Source organism: Schistocerca piceifrons, chromosome 4 (assembly GCF_021461385.2).
Source record: "Schistocerca piceifrons isolate TAMUIC-IGC-003096 chromosome 4, iqSchPice1.1, whole genome shotgun sequence".
Classification (NCBI taxonomy): Eukaryota; Metazoa; Arthropoda; class Insecta; order Orthoptera; family Acrididae; genus Schistocerca; species Schistocerca piceifrons.
The window spans coordinates 333,160,540-333,186,477 of NC_060141.1; the positions used below are offsets into that span (position 1 = coordinate 333,160,540).

The window sequence follows — 25,938 nt, forward strand, 5'->3', positions numbered from 1 at the left end:
ATAAAATTTTGTATGGTATGTGAAGAGGTACACATCTCTCTCATTATATCAAGATTAATATTTGACTTAAGAGTATTCTCCACTCCCTCCTTTTATTCTTTGATATTATTTTTTGTTCATTGAATATATACCATGAAAATTTGCTGCAATATCTCTATAGCAACAAATTATATAAAATAATTTTTCGTTACTCTTCAGTCTTTAAACTGTTTCATTTTTGTGACAGGTATCTATCAAGGAAAATGCTGCTATAGGAACAACAGTTGCATGGGTCCAGGCACTGGATGATGATTCTGGTAATTTGGGAACACAAGGTATTCGATACACCAGTTTAGGAGGAAGTGTTTCTGAAATGTAAGTTTACGTAAGAAAAAGTGTATATAATTATAATTAAGTTGCTGCAAAATAAGTTTAGGTATGTTAAAACTACAAAATTTAGGGAAACGTATTTATAGAGTATGATTAGACAGATGTACTTTTTGTTGCATAGATCAATACTGACAACATCCTCAAAGCTGTAGAACATCATAAAAGAAGAATACATAATATAACAATGGAAAATCCAGGATGGAATGTAACAATACCAGAGAAGGAAAGTTGCTACTCATCATATAGCGGAGATACTGAGTCGCGATAGGCACAATAAACATACTGCGAACAGCAGCACCAGTGCATGATGGGAGTGGCAACTGGGTGGGGGTAGGAGGAGGCTGGGGCAGGGATGGGGAGGGGTAGTATGGTGGGAGTGGTGGACAGTCAAGTGTTGCAATTTAGACGGAGGGCAGGAGAGAAGGTGCAGAGGGGGGAGGGAGTAAGTAGCGGAAAGGAGAGAAATAAAAGAAATTAAAAGACCGGGTGTGGTGGTGAAATGACGGCTGTGTAGTGCTGGAATAGGAACAGGGAGGGGGCTGGATTGGTGAGGACAGTTACTAACGAAGGTTGAGGCCAGGAGGGCTGTGGGAATGTAGGATGTATTGCAGGGAAAGTTCCCACCTGCACAGTTCAGAAAAGCTGGTGTTGGTGGGAAGAATCCATATGGCACAGGCTGTGAAGGAGTCATTAAGATAAGGGATATCATGCTTGGCAGCGTGTTCAGCAACAGGGTGGTCCACTTGTTTCTTGGCCACAGTTTCTCGGTGGCCGCTCATGCGGACAGACAGCTTGTTGATTGTCATGCCTACATAGAATGCAGCACAGAGGTTGCAGCTTAGTTGGTAAATCACATGACTCGTTTCACAGGTAGCCCTGCCTTTGATGGGATAGATGATGTTAGTGACTGGACTGGAGTAGGTGGTGGTAGGAGGATGTATGGGACAGGTGTTGCATCTAGGTCTATTACAGGGGTATGAGCCATGAGGTATGGGATTGGGGGTTGTGTAAGGATGGACAAGTATATTGTGTAGGTTCAGTTGATGGCAGAATACCATGGTAGGAGGGGTGGGAAGGATAGTGGGCACGACATTTCCCATTTCAGGGCATGACAAGAGGAATCGAAACACTGGCGGATAATGTAATTCAGTTGCTCCAGTCCCAGATGGTACTGAGTTACGAGGGGAATGCTCCTCTGTGGCTGGACTGTGGGACTTTGGGAGGTGGTGGGAAGCTGGAAAGATAAGGAACGAGAGATTTGTTTTTGTACAAGGATGGGAGGCTTCAGTGAGAGTAGCTTCACATATCTGTAAAAATGAAGTACTAACAAAATGTCAGTTTGGTTTCCAGAAAGGTTTTTCAACAGAAAATGCCATATATGCTTTCACCAGTCAAATTTTGAATGATATGAATAACCGAACACCTCCCATTGGGATTTTTTGTGATCTCTCAAAGGCTTTTGATTGTGTAAATCATGAAATTCTGCTAGACAAGCTCAAGTATTGTGGCATGAGTGGGACAGTGCACAAATGGTTTAATTCGTACCTAACTGGAAGAGTGCAGAAAGTTGAAATAAGTAGTTCTCGTAACATGCAAAGATCAGCACATTCCTCAAACTGGGGAACTATCAAGAATGGGGTTCCACAAGGGTCAGTCTTGGGTCCTTTGTTGTTCTTATTATATATTAATGACTTGCCATTCTATATTCATGAAGAGGCAAAGTTAGTTCTCTTTGCTGATGATACAAGTATAGTAATCACACCTGAGAAACAAGAATTAACGGATGAAATTGTCAATACTGTCTTTCAGAAAATTACTAAGTGGTTCCTTGTAAACGGACTCTCACTGAATTTTGATAAGACACAGTACATACAGTTCCGTACAGTGAATGGTATGACGCCATTAATAAATATAGACCTTAATCAGAAGCATATAGCTAAGGTAGAATATTCCAAATTTTTAGGTATGTCCATTGATGAGAGATTAAATTGGAAGAAACACATTGATGATCTGCTGAAACGTTTGAGTTCAGCTACGTATGCAATAAGGGTCACTGCAAATTTTGGTGATAAACATCTTAGTAAATTAGCTTACTACGCCTATTGTCACTCATTGCTTTCATATGGCATCATATTTTGGGGGAATTCATCACTGAGGAATAAAGTATTTATTGCACAAAAGCGTGTAATCAGAATAATAGCTGGAGTCCACCCAAGATCATCCTGCAGACATTTATTTAAGGATCTAGGGATATTCACAGTAGCTTCTCAGTATATATACTCTCTTATGAAATTTGTTATTAACAACCAAACCCAATTCAAAAGTAATAGCAGTGTGCATAACTACAATACTAGGAGAAAGGATGATCTTCACTATTCAAGATTAAATCTAACTTTGGCACAGAAAGGGGTGAATTTTACTGCCACTAAAGTCTTTGGTCACTTACCAAATAGTATCAAAAGTCTGACAGATAACCAACAAGTATTTAAGAAGAAATTAAAAGAATTTCTGAATGACAACTCCTTCTACTCCATAAAGGAATTTTTAGATATAAATTAAGAAAAAAAAAATTTAAAAATAAAAAAAAAAAAGAAAAACAAAAAACACAAAAAAATAAAGTTGTTATATTAACTTAAGTATGTTGTTAAATTAACCTAATTATGTCATGTATTAGAAAATTCGACTCGTTCCACATCATTACGAAATATCGTATTCATGATCCATGGAACTAGTATTAATCTAATCTAATCTAATCTAATCGGTATATTTTGAGAGAGACTGCTCGTCACTGCAGATGCGATGACCACAGGTGGCTAGGCTGTATGGAAGAGACTTCTTGGTATGGGATGGGTGGCAGCTGTTGAAGTGGAGGTATTGCTGGTGGTTAGCAGGTTTGATATGGATGGAGGCACTGATGTAGCCATCTCTGAGGTGAAAATCAACATTTAGGAAGGTGGCATGTTGGGTTGAATAGGACCAGGTGAAGCAAATGGGGGAGAAGTTGTTGAGGTTCTGGAGGAATGTGAGTAAGGTGTCCTCACCTTCAATCCAGATAGCAAAGATATCATCAATGAATTTGAACCAGGTGAGGGGTTTAGGATTCTGGGTTTTTAGGAAGGATTCCTCTAGATGGCCCATGAATAGGTTAGCATAGGATGGTGCCATGTGGATGCCCATTGCCGTACCGCGGATTTGTTTGTAGGTAATACCTTCAAAGGAGAAGTAGTTGTGGGTGAGGATATAGTTGGTCATGGAGACTAGGAAGGAGGTTGTTGGTTTGGAATCCATAGGGCATCTGGAAAGGTAGTGTTCAACAGCAATAAGGCCATGGGCATTACAAATGTTAGTGTACAGGGAGGTGGCATCAATAGTGATGAGCAGGGCAACGTGTGGTAAAGGGACAGGACCTATGGAGAGTCAGTCGAGGAAATGGTTGGTATCTTTTATATAGAAGGATAGGTTCTGGGTAATAGGTTGAAGGTGTTGGTCTACGAGAGCAGAGATTCTCTCAGTGGGGGCACAGTAACCGGCCGCAATGGGGGGTCCTGGGTGGTTGGGTTTATGGACCTTAGGAAGCATGTAGAAGTTAGGAGTGCAGGGAGTGGTAGGGGTGAGCAGAGAGATGGACTCTCGGGAGAAGTCCTGGGATGGGCCTAAGGATTTGAGCAGTGACTGGAGATCCTGCTGGATTACTGGACTGGGATCACTGTGGCATGGTTTGTAGGTGGAAGTATCTGGCAGCTGACAGAGTCCTTCTGCCATGTAATCCTTGCTGTTCAAAACAACGGTGGTGGAGCCTTTGTCAGCAGGTAGGATTATAAGGTCGGGATAAGTTTTTAGATGGTGGACTGCGGTTCTTTCTGTGGATGTAAGGTTAGTTTGCATGTTGAGGGATTTGGGGAATGATGTTGAGGCAATGTTCGAGATTAAGAAATTCTGGAAAGTTGGTTTGGAGGCAGTGGGGGTGGATCACGGTTGGATGGAGGAGTGAACTGAGTTAGGCAAGGTTCAATATTGGTCTTTGTTTGAGTAGGGCAAAAGGTTGCTGCTGTGTTTTTTTCTTTTCAGCAGTTTTGTTAATGGTGCCAGCAATGTATCAGCCAGGGAATGTATTGCTGTTAATAATTTAGCATTCTGGGGAATCTTCTTAGGTTATTGAAAGTTTTTGGCCTGAGAACATTGTGAATGGTGATTACACATTCCACAAGAGGTGTGAGCCCTTCTGCAGACACCAAACACACTTGTCTGTGTTGACTATGACACCAGCATCCTGTAAGTGTATGAAAACTTGCCATAGATGTATTTTATGCTGGTCTTGTGATTGTGAAAAGATTAGAATATCATTCATATATCGGAATAATCAATTGATTAGATGGAGCATCTGGTGAAAGGAACTTTGTGATATCCATGGAAGGAAAAATAGAGTCAGTAATCCCAAAAGCTTGCAAGTGTTGTTGCAGATGTTTCTTGTATGTGTCCCATACTTCACTGGACTCATTGTATGTAGGAAAAGGAGGTGGATAAACCATGATGGGTGTGGAGGGCAAAACAGCAGGTGACACAGACAGGAGCATGGTGACAAGACAAAACAGAAGCCAATGATTGAAGTAACTGAATTTGATTGTCTAGCACCTACGATTGGTGGTGCAACACCATAGTGAATTAATCTTGCTGTTGAACCAACGAATATAAAATTTCCTCTATAACATAATCGGCCATCGTGAGAATAAATGGAGGACCTACCAGAGTAGAAATTTGTGCTGGGAACAGGGCCACAGTCATTGCCAATCATGTTGTAATTAGGTAAAGTACAACATGACCAGTAGACTGAAAACAACTTTATTCCAGAGAAGCATTAACAACTTGAACACAGTATGTAAGTAACATTCAGTAGGAACCAATTATATACACAAAACTCTGTAGCAATACATGTAGAGAACTGAGGTTGAGCATAGCCTGGCTAGCCTTAAATAGACTGGACCCCTAGGCAGACTATGATGGTGATCTGTCTTTCTCTCTCTCTCTCTCTCTCTCTCTCTCTCTCTCTCTCTCCTCTCTCTCTCTCTCTCTCACACACACACACACACACACACACACACACACACACACAAACACACATTCACAAGTCTGGGGCACTCGCATGCACAGCCTTTCTAGAGTACAAGCATGCGTCACTGCAGTATTCATCTTAAATAATCTAGGGAAATCACAGAAGACCTAAATCTGGATGGCTGATGGATGGCTGAATGGGAATTTGAACTGCCATCTTCCCAAACATGAAGTCAAAGTCTTACCGTTTCTCTGTCCTTCACAACAGATGGGTCCCTCTCAATGTGGGGTATAAGTGACCAGTTCCCCCTTGGAATCTCCCCCAGCCTCTCCCTCTTTCTCCTCTGTGGAAAGAACTAGATAGTTCCAGAAGCTACAATAGTTTTTTCTGCTTTTACTTACGTCTGTTAGCAGTACTGGTGTGCCATTCTGTCTCTGTGCAATTTTACAATGTTTAAACATTGCCCATGTCTTGAAAACTAGAAATCATATAAGCAATTTCCACTGCTGGATTAGGAAACAGCAACTCTAAATAAGCCATTACTAGTGGAGAAGACTACACAAGACTTGTCAGTCACAGATGATAGCACATTTATATGGCGTGCAATACTATTTACTTAATCATCTCATGTTTTATTGAAACAAAAGAATTCTCAGTGGTCATCTCCCCAATTTTTTGTGATCCTCTCTTAGATAGTGCTGGTTCAGATACAAAGTTGGAATCAGCCTTCAGGGAATTGTATACAGGAAGATACTGTCTCTCAAGTGAATGTATTAGTAAGTCTTACTCAATACTTTGTATATTTTGTCAATTGTATTTTGACTTCCAATCCTGCAACTACAACCTGCCAACTACTGTGCCCACTTAAATGTGGTAGAACAGTGTGTGAAGATTGCAGATCTTAGTTTTCTATCAGGAAGTTTATGTCTCTCACAGTCACAATCGAGTGACATTATTTTGAATTTTAAAGCATCATTTGGATATATAGTCTTTACAGTCAACAAAAACCATCATGACTGCTATATATAAAAGATCACAGAGTAGAAGATCTCAAAAGACCATCTCTATTAAAATATGTGAGTGGAAAGAAATGGAAACTGGTTTTCACAGTTTTACAGAAGCTTCATTCTGTTCCATTCGGATTACGATTGGATAAGATGTGCATCAGATTTCAAAAATTCTAGACTGAATGAACTTATGAAGATTTCAGATTTGCTTCCGACGCAAACCCAGTCTCTGCACAGACACTAGGGAGCTGGTACTAGCCATCTGCCATTTGCTCCTCTGGCTGCCAACAATTACAAATTCCTGGCACACACAGAGTCACACATTTGTGTTATTTTTGCTTACGCTTGCATCTGGTGATGTGAGGCAGGTAGATATGAATATACTGATTGATAGATTTTCTATCTTGGCTACTGAGAAGGACGAAGTTTTGTTTAGATTCATTGGACTGCAAGAAATCTATTATTTATGGCATTGTAGGATAATAGTTCAGACTTTCACACAAAGTATTTGTTATTGCCACCTGTGCTAAGTCTAATGATAAACAAAAGAACAGGACAATACAACTTGTATCTTCTCCCTTAACTTACTTTGTGCATGAACATACAAAAATTACTTTACAGTATTAACCTTTGCTAGCACATTACTTGTCTCATTGGTCTTCAAATCCGATATCTGAATCCCACATTCAGCCATCCTGACAATCATCCTACTCAGATAATTAGTAGTCACATCTACCTCTACATCTACACCTACTGCTACATCTACATCTATACTCTGCAAACCAACGTGAGGTGCATGGTAGAGCGTACCTCCCACTGTACCAGTTATTATGGTTTCTTCCTGTTCCATTCACATACAGAGCATGGCAAGAATTATTGTTTAAATGCCTCTCTGTGTGCAATAATTATTCTAAGCTGATCTTCCTGATCCCTATGTGAGTGATGCATAGGGGGTTGTAGTATATTGCTACAGCCAGTTCTTGATATTCTCTTAATAGACTTCCTTGAGATACTTTATGTCTATCTTCAAGAGTCTCCCAGTTCAGTTCCTCCAGTATCCCTATGACACTCTCCTATGGATTAAACAAACCTGTGATCATTTGTGCTTCCATTCCTGTATACATTCAATATCCCCTGTTAGTCCTATCTGGTATAGGTCCCCCAAACTTGAGCTATATTCTGGAACCAGTCGCACAAGTGATTTTTAAGAAATCTCCTTGGTAGTAAGAATGCACATCCCCAGAATTCTACCAACAAACCTTCCTTACCCATGACTTAACCTATGTGATCATTCCATTTCATATTCACACAAAGTGTTATAGCCGGGTATTTGTATGAGTTAGCTGATTCCAACAGTGACTCATTGATATTATAATCATAGGATACTACTTTTTTTTTTCATTTTGTGACGTGTAAAATTAAACGTGATTTTACTATTGATATTGTCTAGAAGGTCATTGATATACAACATGAACAGCAAAGGTCCCAACACACTTCCCAGGGATACACCCAAAGTTAGTTCTACTTCTGAGAGTGACTCTCCATTCAACATGTTGTTTCCTCCCTGGCAAAAATCCCTCAGTCCAGTCACAAATTTCACTTGATACCCCAGATGATCATATCTTGGACAATAAGAATAGGTATGGTACTGAGTCAAATGCTTTTTTGAGTTCAAGAAATACAGCATCTATCTGATTGCCTTGACCCAAAACTTTCAGTTGGTCATGTGAGTTAGATTTCACATGATTGATTTTTTGAAATCCTTGCTGGTCATTCTATTCAAGATACCTCATTATATTTGAGCTCAGAATATGTTCTAAGATTCTACAGCAAATTGATGTCAAGGATATTAAATAGTAGTTTTATGGATTGCTTGTACTACTCTTCTTCGAGACAGTTGTGACCTCCACATGTTTCTGAGAACTGGACTTGGTTTTTTGTTCAAGATATCTGTGATAGACTATAGTCAGAAGAGGGGCTAACTCAACCACAAATTCAATGAGGAGCATTGCGTAATTGTAACACATGTTGTTGTACTCCTTAGGTCCTGGTAGGTGTTGCCTTCTCATCAAACACCATACATAACGTTTGTTTTAACTTTCATAATTTAACAGGGACCAAAATACTTGGCCTTCAGCTTTAATTTTAGTCCAGTTCATGTATGTTTTGTTGTCACAAGATCGCCATTTCTTTCGACCTTGCACCTTGCTGAGTTGTAGTTTAGCAGCTTTCTCCAAGTGAATGAATAATCTTGTCTTACAATAATATTTAAAGCATAAATTAAAATTTAGCACCGTTGTGGAATCTCTGTTGATGGATATGTCATCAGCAGTTCTGATTATTTGTTAATGTGAAGTTCAGTTTGTGTAGCATCTTAACTCCAGTTTGTGTGGTAATGATCATAGTCAAAATAGAGTTGATTCTCTCAATCTGATTCACTCCAGGGAATCCAATTGTAATTAAAAAGTGTTCATTCAGTATAGGAAATCTAGCTGTAGTTAAGAAATGTCCACTTCCTTTGGCTCAGCCAAGCTCCTTGAATTCTTGAAATATACAGTTTAGGTCCCTCTATCAGCAGTTATTTGGATTGGATTACCAAAATTATTTTATCTGTAATTTCATCTTATCATTTCTGCTCATTTTGTAGTCTATAGAGAAGGCTGTTCCAGTAAGTGTGCCCACTGGTAGGGAGCTGGGCACACATGGGTACAACTGTGCATGAACTGTGCACGTGCATGCGATAAAGAGTTTCCTGCGCATGACAGGTGATGGGAAAATAGGTCATGCATAAATTGTCAACACTGTAAATAACAGAACTAGTTATGAGGAGACTGAGTAGTGTATTGCAGCAGGATGTGTGTAAAAGAAAAATTCAGTCTAAGTGAAGAATAGTAATATACTGATAAACCAAAACATTACCACCACCTTCTTAATAGCTCATTTGTTCATCTCTGAAATGAAATACGTAACTGATTCTACATATCAGGACTCTTAACAGTTTGTTGATGGGTTTGTGGAGGCATGTGGCATTAGATGTCTATGGAAAGATCATGTAATCCACATAAATAAGAGCCTGCTGATTTGCGTATGCGGTGATGGCACCTGATAGTGACCCAGATGGTTTTCATACAACTTACACCAGTTGAATTTGGTCACTGAGACATCAACATGAGTTCGCTATGGTGTTCTTCAAACCACTGTAGCATGGTTCTGCCTACCAGACATGGACAATTATATTGCTGAAAAATGACATCATTGTTGGGGAAGACTTCAAACACGAAGGGATGCAGGTGGTTCACAGCTGTCAGTGTGGCTTTGATTACTACTACAGGTTCTGTGCAAGTACAGGAGAATGTCTCCCATAGCAAAATACTGCTCCCACTAGCCTGCGTCTGTGGTGCGGTGCACATATTGAGCCCCCAGTCAACTCAGTGATGGCGTTCATGGAGATGACCAGAGACCTAGCGTAACAAAAATGTGATTCACCTGAAGAGCCAAAACGTTTCCATCAATAGACAGTCAAATCCCAATGGTCCCTTGCCTACTGCAATCATAATGGATGATGTCGATAGATCGACATGTGAACATGCAGAGGTGATCTGCCTGCGGAGCTCCATGTTCAACAATGTACGATGAACGGTGAGCTACAAAACATTTGTGGGTGCACCAGCACTGTGCTCTTTCAGTAGAGATACCACAGATCACCATCTATCCTACTTTTGAGAGTAGATAAGCCTCTGAACCCCATGTTCTGTGAAGAGTCGTGGACATCCAACCATTTAGTGGCTAGTGGCAATTTTACTGTCCTTCTACCTCTTTCTGTAGATGCTCAAGACAGTAGCATATGAACATTCCACCAGCTTCACCATTTTTTAGATACTCATTCACGGCTCTGCGTAATAATACTCTGCCCTTTGTAAAAGTCACTTATCTCAGTCAATTTCTCCATTCGTAGCTCATAGCTTTGCAAGGGTGCCCACATCCATGTCTGCTCGTCTTACACACTTCTTATCATGTCATGTGCCCAAGCAGCACCAGGTGGCAGCCAACATTGTGGTGGGCACTACTCATAATGTTTTGTCTTATCAATGTATTTTATTATGCTTGTGAAACAAAACATTTCTTTTTTAGAACAAAATATGAAATGTTCCATAAAAACACAGGAGAACTGCCGTAAGTCAGTAACATCTTGCCACAATATTTCGGCATGAAGTCTTTTGGCCATCTTCAGGTGAGTACAGCTGTATAAGTACTGGCGAATACGAGCTGAGCTCTGCTATTTAAAGCCAAAGGGGGCTACATTGTGCATGATGAGGCAAACTGCCAAGATTAATAGACTTTCTACACAGATGCAACAGGAAGCTCCTCGACGATCTGTTGTTAATTTGACAGAGAAAGATTTTGATGATGTGACTATGTCTGTGTTAGAAAAAGCTCTGAATTTTGCCCCCACACTTGTTTCACTGCGATTTGTAGACTTCGTCAGTGCCATTGAAGAAGCTGCATGCCATCTTGATACAGATAAAGCGGAGGAAGTCCGACATGAATCTTGTCGCGTGCTGACTAGAGGTGCACCTATGAAGAGTAATATCTCACCTACGGAAAGGAGAGCTCTCTGTAATTTAAGAGCAGATGTGGATACAGTTGTCTTAAAATTGGACAAAGGAAATTCTACAGTTCTTACATCAATAAGATCAATGTTGTATTATGTGATTCCACCTATCACAAAATTGATAAGGACCCCACGAGCTGAGTTATGCGAAAAACAGCAGAACTCTTGTCAAATAGTTCTCTATCAAAGGAGGTCATCAAGAGATTGAAACCAAATAGTGCGGTTCCTCCCAGGCTATATGGACTGCCTAAGATCCATAAGGAAAATGTACCATTACGTCCGATTGTGAACAACATTGGGGCAGCCACCTACGACCTAGCAAAATTTCTGGTATCACTGCTTAAACCGGTTATAGGCAAATGCCCTCATCACATAAAAAACTCTAGTGATTTTATTAGCTGTATTCAGTCTTTACAGCTGCAAAGTAATGACTTGCTGGTCAGTCTGGACGTGGTTTCTCTCTTTACCAAGGTGCCTCTTGTAGATTCATTACACCTGATCGGTAATATGTTTGATGCAGATATTACAACGTTGTTTGAGCATACTCTCTCTTCTACATATTTTACATTCAACAATGAATTTTATGAACAATCTGATGGTGTCGCCATGGGGAGTCCCCTGGTGGCAAATCTTTTTATGGAAGATTTTGAAGAGAGAGCTCTTGACTCTGCCACTTTTAATTTTAGATGTTCTGGTACGGCGCAAGAATGATGGCACACTTGGTCATTCGGTGTATAGGAAACCAACCCATATAGGTTTGTATCTGCAAGCTACCAGTTGCCATCATCCAGCACAAACAATGGGTGTCCTTAAAACTTTAATCCACCATGCCCATATTATTTCTGACGTCGACAGTCTTCAAACGGAACTGAAACACCTGCAAAAAGTATTCCTGATGAATGGCTTTTCAACTAAGCAAGTGAACAGAGCTATGCAGTCCTACAAACAATGCAACAAGGAAGAAGAAGAGGTCTTCAGGTCAATGGCTTATCTACCTTTTATTGGAAACATCTCGTCACAGATAGGTAGAATATTGAGGGAGCATCAAGTTAGAGTCATCTTTCGCCCTCCTCCTAAAATATCATCACTGGTGGGATCCGTTAAGGATGACCTGGGCTTACGTAAATCAGGTGTCTACAAGATTCCGTGTGATTGCAGCAAGTCATATATAGGGCAGACAACAAGAACGGTGCAGGAACGTATTGTGGAACACCAGTGGCATACTCGCCTTCTCCAACCCACCAAGTCTGCAATCGCTGGACATTGCATTTCTACTGGCCACTCTATGAATTACAATGATACAAAAATTGTGGCTCAAACATCAAATTTCTGGAGTTCAATTATAAATGAATCCATAGAAATAAAATTGTCAGACAGCGAGACTCTTATCAATCAAGATAGCAGTCACCAGTTAAATTCCGCTTGGAATCCTGTTGTAGAGAAACTTCGTAGTCAATGTAGTTACCGGTATAAAGATAAAGATCAATCTGATATCGAAATACCAAGTTTTCACTGCGGAGGGCGCCAGGTGCAGCCCACGGAGTTGTGAACGCGCACGCTAAACAGTACATGCGCAATGTAGCGCCCTTTGGCTTTAAGTAGCAGAGCTCAGTGTGTATTTGCCAGTACTTCTACAGCTGTACTCACCTGAAGATGGCCAAAAGACTTTGTGCCGAAATATCGTGGCAAGATGTTACTGACTTATGGCAGTTCTACCATGTTTTTATAGAACAATCAGTACGCCGGGAAAGTTTCAAACATCAAAATCTGAAATATTTTGACTAAGACCTCTTGTTGGTGCAAGACACAGAACACTTTTCAGTGTTGGATCATGTCTGGGGATCTTTCTGCTGTTTTTATTCTCTTCATAATGGAAAACACTTGTTCACACCAATATGTAGAGCCAAACCTAACACAGAAATAACGTTAGCCACATTTCTGTGTAGCTTTGGAAACTCTTCTGCATGAACATCATGGTACCATCTTAACAAATTGGTAGTGTTGTAATATCTATCCCTGAGCAGAGTGCATTTTTGCAAATCAGTGAGTTCTAACTACATTTCCAAAGGTCCGGTATAAGATCCATTTATTTTGTCATACATGCTAGGAATAAGTAGATCATTTCATTGAAGTGACTCGTTTAAGTGATTTTAGTACCCTATGCTATCAGTGAGAAAGGCCAAATCTGCAGTCCTTTTGTCTTCACTGAGTGCTAGCTGTGTCTCTCCTTTAATTTCCATAAATAGGGGATTTCTTTCCAAATAGCAAAAAATATGTTGAGAACTTTGCCTCTATTAAGCCATTGTAATGCACAACAATGGGGTATGTCACCATATGCTGTGTTGAGATCTTGCAAAAATCCCTTGAACTGTGCCGTGATTTACACCATGGCGCCTTTCAAAATTCACACATTAGACCATGACCATCCTGACTCTGACATACTGCACATTTTCTGCACATGTATCTTGCATGTTTTATACTACTATAGAGTAAGTCTGATCATAAGTCAACATGATTGAGGATTCTTAACCAAAAGAGAAGAATAGCACATTGCATTGACAGAAGGAGGTAACTTCAGTAGACCGACAGCATTGAAGAAAGATTGCAGCACAAAAAACTAAAGTGGAAATAGTGTCACAACAGCTGCAGTGTTGTGCTTGTTACAGCACATTGTGTACAAATAATGTATGTCCTCCTTTGTTTCATTTGAATGTAATGGATCCATGCAGTACACAAATTGTGAATGCAATGGGAAACAATATAATTTTACACCAGTTTTCAATCATGTTCAGAAGCAATAGAATAGCTGTAAGTGACACACAACAAATTTTAAGTGAAATGTATTCCTTTAAGTGAAAAGTAAAATTGCAACCTGAGTTTGTGCAATCAACAGCCATAAAATACCATGAATATATGGTTACAGTTCAGTGATATTCCTTCATAAAAACTATGTTACAGAATATGTAGAGTATATCTGCATTATGCATCACAACATATTTCCTAACATAAACCATAAAAATGGATAAAAGGATCAAATATTCGTAATGCAAAACAGACAAAGTTGAAATAATAATCATCAGGTAGTGAGGCAGTACAGCATAAATCCTATCATGGAGTACAACAAAGTATGGTCAAAAATTCATTTGTTAAAATACATATAAAAGTGTTGTAACACTGTACAGACACAGTACCAGGAGTAACACCAACAACGTTTTTATTCTGTTTACACATAAAGAGATCCACAATAACACTGAATAAAGTATAGAACAGTACAAAGTCCCATAACTATATAACATATCAATATACAGTCTCATAGGTAAGGATGCAATAAGCAAGTAAACATAAGTGAGGCCAAAGCAGTACATGATTTGTATGGGGAAGAAGTGATGTGGATATAAGACAGAAAGGAAAAGGTAAAGCAAGGCAGTGGAAAATGGTTTAGGCCATGGGGATGGAGAGAATGCAAGATATGCTGGAGAGAAAATTCACAACTTCATAGTTCAGAGAAACTAGTTCTGTAAGGGAGCATCCAAATGGCTGTGTTGTGGTGCACAGCATGTTTGGCAAATGGATGGTCCTATTTGCAGTTTGCCATTATTTTGGCAGTGGCCATTCATGTAGGTAGACAATTGATTACTTGCCATACTTGCATAAAATGCTGTGTAATAATTGCAGTATAGCTGATATACAACATGGGTGCTTCCACATGTGGCCATGCATTTTATAGGGTAGGAAATACCTGTGACTTGGGAGGTGGTGTATGGGATAGGCCCTGCACATGGGCTGACTACAGAGGTATGATCCATGGGGTGTAGGATTGGAATAGTGATGGACAAGGATATTCTGTAGGTTGGGTGGATGACAGAACACAACTTTTTTGATGTGGGTAGGATTTTGGCTAAGATATCATTCATCTCAGAGTACAATGAGTGGAAGTTGAATCTCTGTTGAAGGCTGTTGGTTGAGCTTCTTAAGTCCAGGGTGACATAGGGTGTTCAGAAGAGTGCTGGTCGTTGGCTAATTAACACATTTACTGGTGTCAGAGGAGATGGCATAGGAGATCTCTTTATGGATGAGATGGATAGGACACAGCCTCTGAATAAAGGCTCTGGAATGGTTATCGGTATATTTTGACAACTCTTGCTTTCCACTGCAGTTGTAGCATCCATGGGTGGCAGGGTTGTAAGGAAGAGACTTTTTGACACAGAACCAGTGCTGGGGTGGTATTGATGATTGGTGCACTTAATGTAAACAGACATATTTATGGAGTTATCGGAGAAGTGGAGATCGTCATGTAGGAAGATGACTCATTGAGCTGTGAAGGCCTAGGTGAAGTGGATTTGGGAGTAGGCGTTGAGGTTATTGAGGTAGGAGCAGAGGGGGGAGGGGGGGGGCTGCAGTGAGTACAAATCATGAAAATGCCATCAAAGAATGTGAAGCAGACAAGGGGTTTTAGGTGTTGACTGCACAGAAAGGAGCCCTCCAGATGGCCAATACATAAGTTGACATAGATTGGTGACATGCGATTGTCCATGGATTTGTTTATAGATTTGGCTATCAGAAATGAAATAATTGTGGGTCAAGATGTGGATGTCTAGGAGGATTAGAAAAGAGATGGTGGGTTTGGTATCAGGAGGACATTGGGAAAGGTAGTGTTCATTGGCTATAAGGTCATGAGTGTGGGGGATGTTGGTGTTTAAGGATGTCTCATCCACAATGACCAAGAAAGAGTCTGGTGACGATGGGACAGAAACTGTGGAAAGACAGTTTAAAAATGAGTGGTGTCTTGAATGTAGGATGGAAGGTTATGGACAGAGGTTGGATATGTTGGTGAACAAAGGGCAGAGGTTTGTTCTGTGGAAACATTGAAACCCAGCCACAGTGAGTCACCCAATATGGAGACCTGTGGAGTTGAGTTTGGGGGTGTGTGGTGGTTTGCTGGTGTCAGTAGTTAGATGGATTCTGGTGTCAAGTTTTGGGATGGACCTCTTGGACTCTGGGACAGAACCACAATCATAAGGTTTTTATGCATAAGTGTCTGGGGGTGGCAGAGAGTCTCAGCAACATAATCACTACAATTCATGACCACTATGGTGGAGCCTCTGTCTGTGGGAAGGCTGATGAGTTCTGGACTGGAGATGAATATACAGTCTTGGTTGCAGAGGTTTTTATTCTCAAATTTCAGTGAAATGTTTCACCTGTGGTAGGCATCTTCAGATTACCTATTGTTCTTGTGGTCTTCAGTCCAGAGACTGGTTTGATGCAGCTATCCATGCTACTCTGTCCTGTGCAAGCTTCTTCATCTCCCAATACCTACCGCAACCCTCATCCTTCTGAATATGTTTAGTGTATTCATCTCTTGGTCTCCCTCTACGATTTTTACCCTCCATGCTGCCCTCCAATACTACATTGGTGATCCCTTGATGCCTCAGAATATGTCCTACCAAGCGATCCCTTCTTCTAGTCAAGTTGTGGCACAAATTTCTCTTCCCCCCCAATTCTATTCAATGCCTCCTCACTAGTTATGTGATCTACTCATCTAATCTTCAGCATTCTTCTGTAGCACCACATTTCGAAAGCTTCTATTCTCTTCTTGTCTAAACTATTTATCATCCACATTTCACTTCCATACGTGGCTACACTCCATACAAATACTTTCAGAAATGACTTCCTGACTCTTAAATCTATACTCAATCTTAACAAATTTCTCTTCTTCAGGAATGCTTTCCTTGCTATTGCCAGTCTACATTTTATATCCTCTCTACTTCAACCATTATCAGTTATTTTGCTCCCCAAATAGCAAAACTCATTTACTACTTTAAGCATTTCATTTCCTAATTTATTCCCTCAACATCACCCGACATAATTCGACTACATTTCATTATCCTCATTTTGCTTTTCTTGATGTTCATCTTATATCCTCCTTTCAAGACACTGTCCATTCCATTCAGCTGCTCTTTCAGGTCCTTTGCTGTCTCTGACAGAATTACAATGTCATCAGCAATCCTCAAAGTTTTTATTTCTTCTCCATGGATTTTAATTCCTACTCTGAATTTTTCTTTTGTTTCCTTTAGTGCTTGCTCAATATACAGATTGAATAAAATTGGGGATAGGCTACAACCCTGTCTCACTCCCTTCCCAACCACTGCTTCCCTTTCATGCCCCTCGACTCTCATAACTGCCATCTGGTTTCTGTACAAATTGAAAATAGCCTTTCACTCCCTGTATTTTACCCCTGCCACCTTCAGAATTTGAAAGAGAGTATTCCAGTCAACATTGTCAAAAGCTTTCTCTAAGTCTACAAATCTTAGAAATGTAGGTTTGCCTTTCCTTAATCTGTTTTCTAAGATAAGTCGTAGGGTGAGTATTGCTTCACGTGTTCCAACATTTCTACGGCATCCAAACTGATCTTCTCCACTGTCAGCTTTTACCAGTTTTTCCATTTGTCTGTAAAGAATTCTTGTTAGCATTTTGCAGCTGTGGCTTATTAAACTGATAGTTCAGTAATTTTCACATCTGTCAACACTTGCTTTCTTTGGGATTGGAATTATTATATTATTCTTGAAGTCTGGGGGTATTTCACCTGTCTCATACATCTTGCTCACCAGATGGTAGAGTTTTGTCAGGGCTGGCTCTCCCAAGGCTATCAGTAGTTCTAATGGAATGCCGTCTACTCCTGGAGCCTTGTTTCGACTCAGGTCTTTCAGTGCTCTGTCAAACTCTTCACACAGTATCATATCTCCCATTTTATCTTCATCTACATCCTCTTGCATTTCCATAATATTGTCCTCAAGAACATTGCCCTTGTATAGACCCTCTATATACTCCTCCCACCTTTCTGCTTTCCCTTTTTTACTTAGAACTGGGTTTCCATCTGAGCTCTTGATATTCATACAAGTGGTTCTCTTTTCTCCAAAGGTCTCTTTAATTTTCCTGTAGGCAGTATCTATTTTACCCCTAGTGATATATGCCTCTACATCCTTACATTTGTTCTCTAGCCATCCCTGCTTAGCTATTTTGCAATTCCTGTTGATCTCATTTTTGAGACGTTTGTATTCCTTTTTGCCTGTTTCACTTACTGCATTTTTATATTTTCTCCTTTCATCAATTAATTTCAATATTTCTTCTGTTACCCAAGGATTTCTATTAGCCCTCGTCTTTTTACCTACTTGATCCTATCCTGTCTTCACTATTTCACCTCTCAAAGCTACCCATTCTTCTTCTACTGTATTTCTTTCCCCCATTCTTGTAAATCGTTCCCTAATGCTCTTCCTGAAACTCTCTACAACCTCTGGTTCTGTCAGTTTATCCAGGTCCCATCTTCTCAAATTCCCACCTTTTTGACCATTATGTAATCTATCTGAAACCTGTGAGTATCTCCAGGCTTCTTCCATGTATACAACCTTCTTTCATGATTCTTGAACCAAGTGTTAGCTATGATTAAGTTATGCTCTGTGCAAAATTCTACCAGGCGGCTTCCTCTTTCATTCCTTACCCCCATTCCAATTTCACCTACTATCCTTCTCTTCCTTTCCCTACTGTCAAATTCCAGTCACCCATGACTGTTAAATTTTCGTCTCCCTTCACTATCTGAATAATTTCATTTATCTCATCATACATTTCATCAATCTGTTCGTCATCTGCAGAGCTAGTTGGCATATAAACTTTTTCTACTGTTATAGGTGTGGGCTTTGTATCTGTCTTGGCCACAATAATGCATTCCTATGCTGTTTGTAGTAGTTTACCCACATTCCTATTTTTTTTATTCATTATTACACCTACTCCTGCATTACCCCTATTTGATTTTGTATTTATAACCCTGTATTCACCTGACCAAAAGTCTTGTTCCTCCTGCCACCGAACTTCACTAATTCCCACTATATCTAACTTTAACCTATCCATTACTCTTTTTAAATTTTCTAACCTACCCGCCCGATTAAGGGATCTGACATTCCATGCTCCGGCCTGTAGAACGCCAGTTTTCTTTCTCCTGATAACAACATCCTCCTGAGTAGTCCCCACCCGGAGATCCAAATGGGGGGACTATTTTACCTACAGAATATTTTACCCAAGAGGACGCCATCATCATCATTTAACCATACAGTAAAGCTTCATGCCCTCGGGAAAAATTACGACTGTAGTTTCCCCTTGCTTTCAGCCATTCGCAGTACCAGCACAACAAGGCCGTTTTGGTTAGTGTTACAAGGCCATATCAGTCAATCATCCAGATGGTTGCCCCTGAAACTACTGAAAAGGCTTTTGCCCCTCTTTAGGAACCACACGTTTGTCTGGCCTCTCAACAGATACCCCTCCGTTGTGGTTGCACTTATGGTACAGCTATCTGTATCGCTGAGGCACACAAGCCTCCCCACCAATGGCAAGGTCCATGGTTTATGGTTCATGGAGGATGGACGGAGGGGGGGGGGGGGGGGGGGCAGATTTGCAGATTTTCTACAAAGCAAAAAATTTATAAAAGTAAGTGTAGGAAATTTCCTGATCCTATTTTGTGCAGAAACATACTCTACAGGAAATTTTTTACTGAACTTACAGAAACTGGTAATGGCACATGCGATCAATAAAGTGCTAATAAATCAGCAAAATGGAATTTGGATATCAAAAAGTTGGATCTCCCCAATGCCTGTCAGTTGGGTTAATGGAAAGAACCGGAATGATGAAAAATAGCAGCAAAAAATGTTTAAGCTTTGATAAACTGGAAATAATTGGATCCTGATAAGGGCAGCTAAGGAGACTGTGAAAATAAATGCCACAATATCCTTTAACAACCGTACTTGTGGCAATGTGTAAAGGATATCACACAAATTAGGAAATGGTGCACAGCAGAGCTTCATGGAGTGGGAGCACAACGTGTATAAGCAGCCCCGCTGGCAAACATAGAATGCGGAAAAGTATGGTAATGGGATCTCGAGTGCAGGTACTGCAATAGAAACAGACAGATGGTATTGGCTAGTATAATACATTAGCTACTGTGCAGGACTGTGTTCACATAGAGAATGTAAATAGCTTTATATATCACAATATACATAATTTCTAAAATAATTGTCCTAAAATAAGAGTAAAGTTAGCTGATATTTGTCCAATAAGATAATTTATACCTCATGAAAGGTCATCATAAATATAAACAAGAACTAAAACAATGCATTAAGGATTAGGGAGTATAACAAAGGAGATGCCATCATTCTTCACTGCTTCAAGGCTAAACTTCTTTAAAAATGGACATCATTATATCAAAAAATTTTGTTTTTTTCTGATCAACTGATCATTGTGGAGGCCACAGTTGTTCTGAAAATGGCGGGTGTTGTTTTATCAGTGCTCTTTTTTGTGAGTAAGTGTTCCAGAAACTTGGTTGTGAACATTCTTCCCATTTGCCAGACATATTCAGCACTGCATGGTGTACATTCTAGTCTATAAACCCCTGACACATCATAAATACTTTTCTGTGTGTGTTCCTTATAAAGAAGTTGGTGTCATATATTTGTACCACCAGTGAGAACTATTTGTGTGTTTGTACACTGAAAAAGCTTGGGTCAGTCATACGATATGTTCCCTAGAAAAGGTAGGGGAGATCCATTTTACCTCTGTGTTAAGGTGTTTGACTGTAGGCAAACCATTCAGTTTCAGTTTCTTTTCTTTACATAACTTCTGGAATAGTGAAATACTACAGCCATTTCTACTTGCTATAAATTCTGGGTTGTTCTGTTCGTTACTGTGGCATTTTCACCGAGAGGTAGACCAAGTATGTAATCAACCTTGGAGCTGAAAAAGCTCAGTTTATAACACTTGCTGGCAAAATGAAGCTGTATGATTTAATCAGTAGCATTAGCTTCATATAGGTATAAAAAATAACTTGATTATTAATCAGCTCTAACCGGAGATCAAAGTAATTTGTAAATGACATTTTCAGGTGCAATTCATTAAACTCATTGGCAAGCTGTGATGCTCCTGGAGAGTGGTCACTGAAAATAATGAATATATTGTTGATGCAATGTTTGTACACCAACATTTTCTTGCAATGGGTTGAACTATACCTGAAAGAATTTTGTTCCCTATAATTGATGAAAACATCAACCAAAAAACGTGCGAAGCAGTGGCCCATTGCTAATCTGTTGTTATGGGTTTCGGGAACGGGAAGCAAAAACTGAAAGGAGGAATGAGAATTTAAAGGGTCTATACAAGAGAGATGAACTTCTACGCCTCCTGGCCTCAACCTTCGTTAGTCACTGTCCTTACCCATCCAGCCCCCTCCCTGTTCCCATTCCAGCACTACACAGCCGTCATTTCACCGCCACACCCAGTTTTTTAATTTCTTTTATTTTTATTTCTCTCCTTTCGCTACTTACCCCCTCCCCCCTCCACACCTTCTCTCCTACCCTCTGTCTAAACTGCAACACTTCACTGTCTGCCACTCCCATCACACTATCCCTCCCTTAATGGCCGAAAGTTATGATTGTGTGAATCTTTTTATTGTGCCTATCATGACTCATCATGTCCGCTATATGGTGAGTAGCAACTTTCCTTCTTTCGTATTGTTACATTCCACCAGTAAAATGCTTACACAGTGCAAACACATCAGCAAAATGCGACTCTTATATCGAAAAATTGGAAATCCCTAATGCCTGTCAACTGGTTTCCAGGAAAGAACCATAACAATGAAAAATTGCAGCAAAAAAAATTTTAAGCTTTGATAAACTGGAAATAATTAGATCTGAAAAGGGAAGCTAAGAAGATGGTGAAATAAATACTGAAAAGTCCTTTATTACCATACGCTGTTTTTGTGAAGGGCATCACACAAGCTATGAACAGATGCACAGCAGAGCTTCATTGAGTGGGAGCACAACGTGTATGAGTGACCCCACTGAATGCACAAAAGTGTGGTAATGGTACCTCAAGTGCAAGAAGTACAGTAGAAACAGACAGATGAATTGGCTAGTCTATGCATTAGCCATTACACAGGACCGTGTTCACATACAGACCATAAATAGCCTTATACATCACAATTTACATAATTTCTAAAATAGCTGCACTATAATAAGGATTGGATTTTGTGTTACAGATAGTTGTATCTTCCATAGGACGAATGTTAGACTCACTGGAGAGGAATTTAGGGATGGAAAGCAAGGCCAGGTTAGAAGTGAGGAATTCCTTAAAGGTACCCTGTAGATGATAGGGTGAAAGGAGGAGTGTCACAATTGGAGGGAGCCCAGAACTTTTTTAAACAATTTTCTGTGTGGGATTTAGATTGTCTGTTTTCAGCAGAGTGTGTGATGAAGAAATGTTTCCACTGTAGAAAATTAGTAAAGGAAAGAAGGTCCTTTACAAGTCTGGCATGGCTGAACCTTGGTTTAGGGCTAAAGTTGAGGCCTTTAGAAAGTACTGAGACTTCTGCAGGGGCCAGAATTTTGGCAGGAAGATTGAAAACAGTGTAATGGGTGGGTGCTCAGGAACAGTGTGTTTCATTGAGGGCAGAGGAAGTTTTTGGGTTTGTGGAAGGTGGAACGTTGTATCCAAAGGTAGTCAGATATCGGTGTGCATCTAGGAGCTCCAGAAGAAACAGAGAAACAGAGTAAGCCACCAGCCAGAAGAAATGTCTGCATAAGAGTAACCCAAACTAACTGTTGGTGAACAAAACAGATAGACTGACCAGGGCAAGGACAAACAACCTAGATGACAGTGAGGTGCAAAGCAAAGCCCATGCCACAATTATGACAGCCAATGGTGAGAAGCAGAGGACAAATTCAAGATGCAAGATAGTTATCAACCAATCCGAGTACAGCAAAGATAGTTCCAACAGTGTCAAGCACACGTACAGAACTGACTAGCTGTGAGATGGGCAAGTGCCTATATATCAGCTGCATGGAATGCTGTTGGCCACTGTATCGATGTGGCAAGACATTGGCACTCTCACTGTGCGAGCACAGTGCTGCACAGCCACTGTGCCCCCTAAGGTGATCAGAGTCCATCCCCTCTGGTGGTCACTCAACCTCCAAGGCAACTGACACCAGATGGAATAAGACAGCAAGGTGTGGGGGGTTGGCAGGAGGGAGGAGTAGTGTTGCATGAATCAAAGTGATGCACTCTTTCTTGGTGACAGGTAATTCCAATGGGGCATAGGCCAGGTATAACTGGGATGGGTATATACAAATTTATGAACTTTATAATGGAAGGAAACATTCCACGTGGGAAAAATTATATTAAATACAAAGATGAGGTGACTTACCGAACAAAAACGCTGGCAGGTCGATAGACACACAAACAAACACAAACATACACACAAAATTCAAGCTTTCGCAACAAATTGTTGCCTCATCAGGAAAGAGGGAAGGAGAGGGGAAGACGAAAGGAAGTGGGTTTTAAAGGAGAGGGTAAGGAGTCATTCCAATCCCGGGAGCGGAAAGACTTACCTTAGGGGGAAAAAAGGACAGGTATACACTCGCACACACGCACATATCCATCCACACATACAGACACAAGCAGACATATTTAAAGACAAAGAGTTTGGGCAGAGATGTCAGTCGAGGCAGAAGTGTAGAGGCAAAGAAGTTGTTGAAAGACAGGTGAGGTATGAGTGGCGGCAACTTGAAATTAGCGGAGATTGAGGCCTGGCGGATGACGAGAAGAGAGGATATACTGAAGGGCAAGTTCCCATCTCCGGAGTTCGGATAGGTTGGTGTTGGTGGGAAGTATCCAGATAACCCGGACGGTGTAACACTGTGCCAAGATGTGCTGGCCGTGCACCAAGGCATGTTTAGCCACAGGGTGATCCTCATTACCAACAAACACTGTCTGCCTGTGTCCATTCATGCGAATGGACAGTTTGTTGCTGGTCATTCCCACATAGAATGCGTCACAGTGTAGACAGGTCAGTTGGTAAATCACGTGGGTGCTTTCACACGTGGCTCTGCCTTTGATCGTGTACACCTTCCGGGTTACAGGACTGGAGTAGGTAGTGGTGGGAGGGTGCATGGGACAGGTTTTGCATCGGGGGCGGTTACAAGGATAGGAGCCAGAGGGTAGGGAAGGTGGTTTGGGGATTTCATAGGGATGAACTAACAGGTTACAAAGGTTAGGTGGACGGCGGAAAGACACTCTTGGCGGAGTGGGGAGGATTTCATGAAGGATGGATCTCATTTCAGGGCAGGATTTGAGGAAGTTGTATCCCTGCTGGAGAGCCACATTCAGAGTCTGGTCCAGTCCCGGAAAGTATCCTGTCACAAGTGGGGCACTTTTGTGGTTCTTCTGTGGGGGATTCTGGGTTTGAGGGGACGAGGAAGTGGCTCTGGTTATTTGCTTCTGTACCAGGTCGGGAGGGTAGTTGCGGGATGCGAAAGCTGTTTTCAGGTTGTTGGTGTAATGATTCAGGGATTCCGGACTGGAGCAGATTCGTTTGCCACGAAGACCTAGGCTGTAGGGAAGGGACCGTTTGATGTGGAATGGGTGGCAGCTGTCATAATGGAGGTACTGTTGCTTGTTGGTGGGTTTGATGTGGACAGACGTGTGAAGTTGGCCATTGGACAGGTGGAGGTCAACGTCAAGGAAAGTGGCATGGGATTTGGAGTAGGACCAGGTGAAACTGATGGAGCCAAAGGAGTTGAGGTTGGAGAGGAAATTCTGGAGTTCTTCTTCACTGTGAGTCCAGATCATGAAGATGTCATCAATAAATCTGTACCAAACTTTGGGTTGGCAGACTTGGGTAACCAAGAAGGCTTCCTCTAAGCGACCCATGAATAGGTTGGCGTACGAGGGGGCCATCCTGGTACCCATGGCTGTTCCCTTTAATTGTTGGTATGTCTGGCCTTCAAAAGTGAAGAAGTTGTGGGTCAGGATGAAGCTGGCTAAGGTGATGAGGAAACAGGTTTTAGGTAGGGTGGCAGGTGATCGGCGTGAAAGGAAATGCTCCATCGCAGCGAGGCCCTGGACGTGCGGAATATTTGTGTATAAGGACGTGGCATCAATGGTTACAAGGATGGTTTCCGGGGGTAACAGATTGGGTAAGGATTCCAGGCGTTCAAGGAAGTGGTTGGTGTCCTTGATGAAGGATGGGAGACTGCATGTAATGGGTTGAAGGTGTTGATCTACGTAGGCAGAGATACGTTCTGTGGGGGCTTGGTAACCAGCTACAATGGGGCGGCCGGGATGATTGGGTTTGTGGATTTTAGGAAGAAGGTAGAAGGTAGGGGTGCGGGGTGTCGGTGGGGTCAGGAGGTTGATGGAGTCAGGTGAAAGGTTTTGCAGGGGGCCTAAGGTTCTGAGGATTCCTTGAAGCTCCGCCTGGACATCGGGAATGGGGTTACCTTGGCAAACTTTGTATGTGGTGTTGTCTGAAAGCTGACGCAGTCCCTCAGCCACATACTCCCGACGATCAAGTACCACGGTCGTGGAACCCTTGTCTGCCGGAAGAATGATGATGGATCGGTCAGCCTTCAGATCACGGATAGCCTGGGCTTCAGCAGTGGTGATGTTGGGTGTAGGATTAAGGTTTTTTAAGAAGGATTGAGATGCAAGGCTGGAAGTCAGATATTCCTGGAAGGTTTGGAGAGGGTGATTTTGAGGAAGAGGAGGTGGGTCCCGCTGTGACGGAGGACGGAACTGTTCCAGGCAGGGTTCAATTTGGATGGTGTCTTGAGGAGTCGGATCATTAGGAGTAGGATTAGGATCATTTTTCTTCGTGGCAAAGTGATACTTCCAGCAGAGAGTACGAGAGTACGAGAGATTTACTGTCCTAACCGCCCCCGATGCAAAACCTGTCCCATGCACCCTCCCACCACTACCTACTCCAGTCCTGTAACCCGGAAGGTGTACACGATCAAAGGCAGAGCCACGTGTGAAAGCACCCACGTGATTTACCAACTGACCTGTCTACACTGTGACGCATTCTATGTGGG

General features: G+C 41.3%; 1 protein-coding gene across 1 annotated transcript in view; it reads left to right on the top strand.

Moving 5' to 3' along the window:
- Positions 1-25,938, top strand: part of LOC124794990 (cadherin-23) — a 479,297-nt gene that overhangs the window by 267,843 nt on the left and 185,516 nt on the right. Inside the window, exon 12 of the mRNA XM_047258737.1 lies at positions 227-354. Within this exon, the coding sequence (XP_047114693.1) occupies positions 227-354 (128 nt within the window). The remainder of the gene's footprint in view (positions 1-226; positions 355-25,938) is intronic.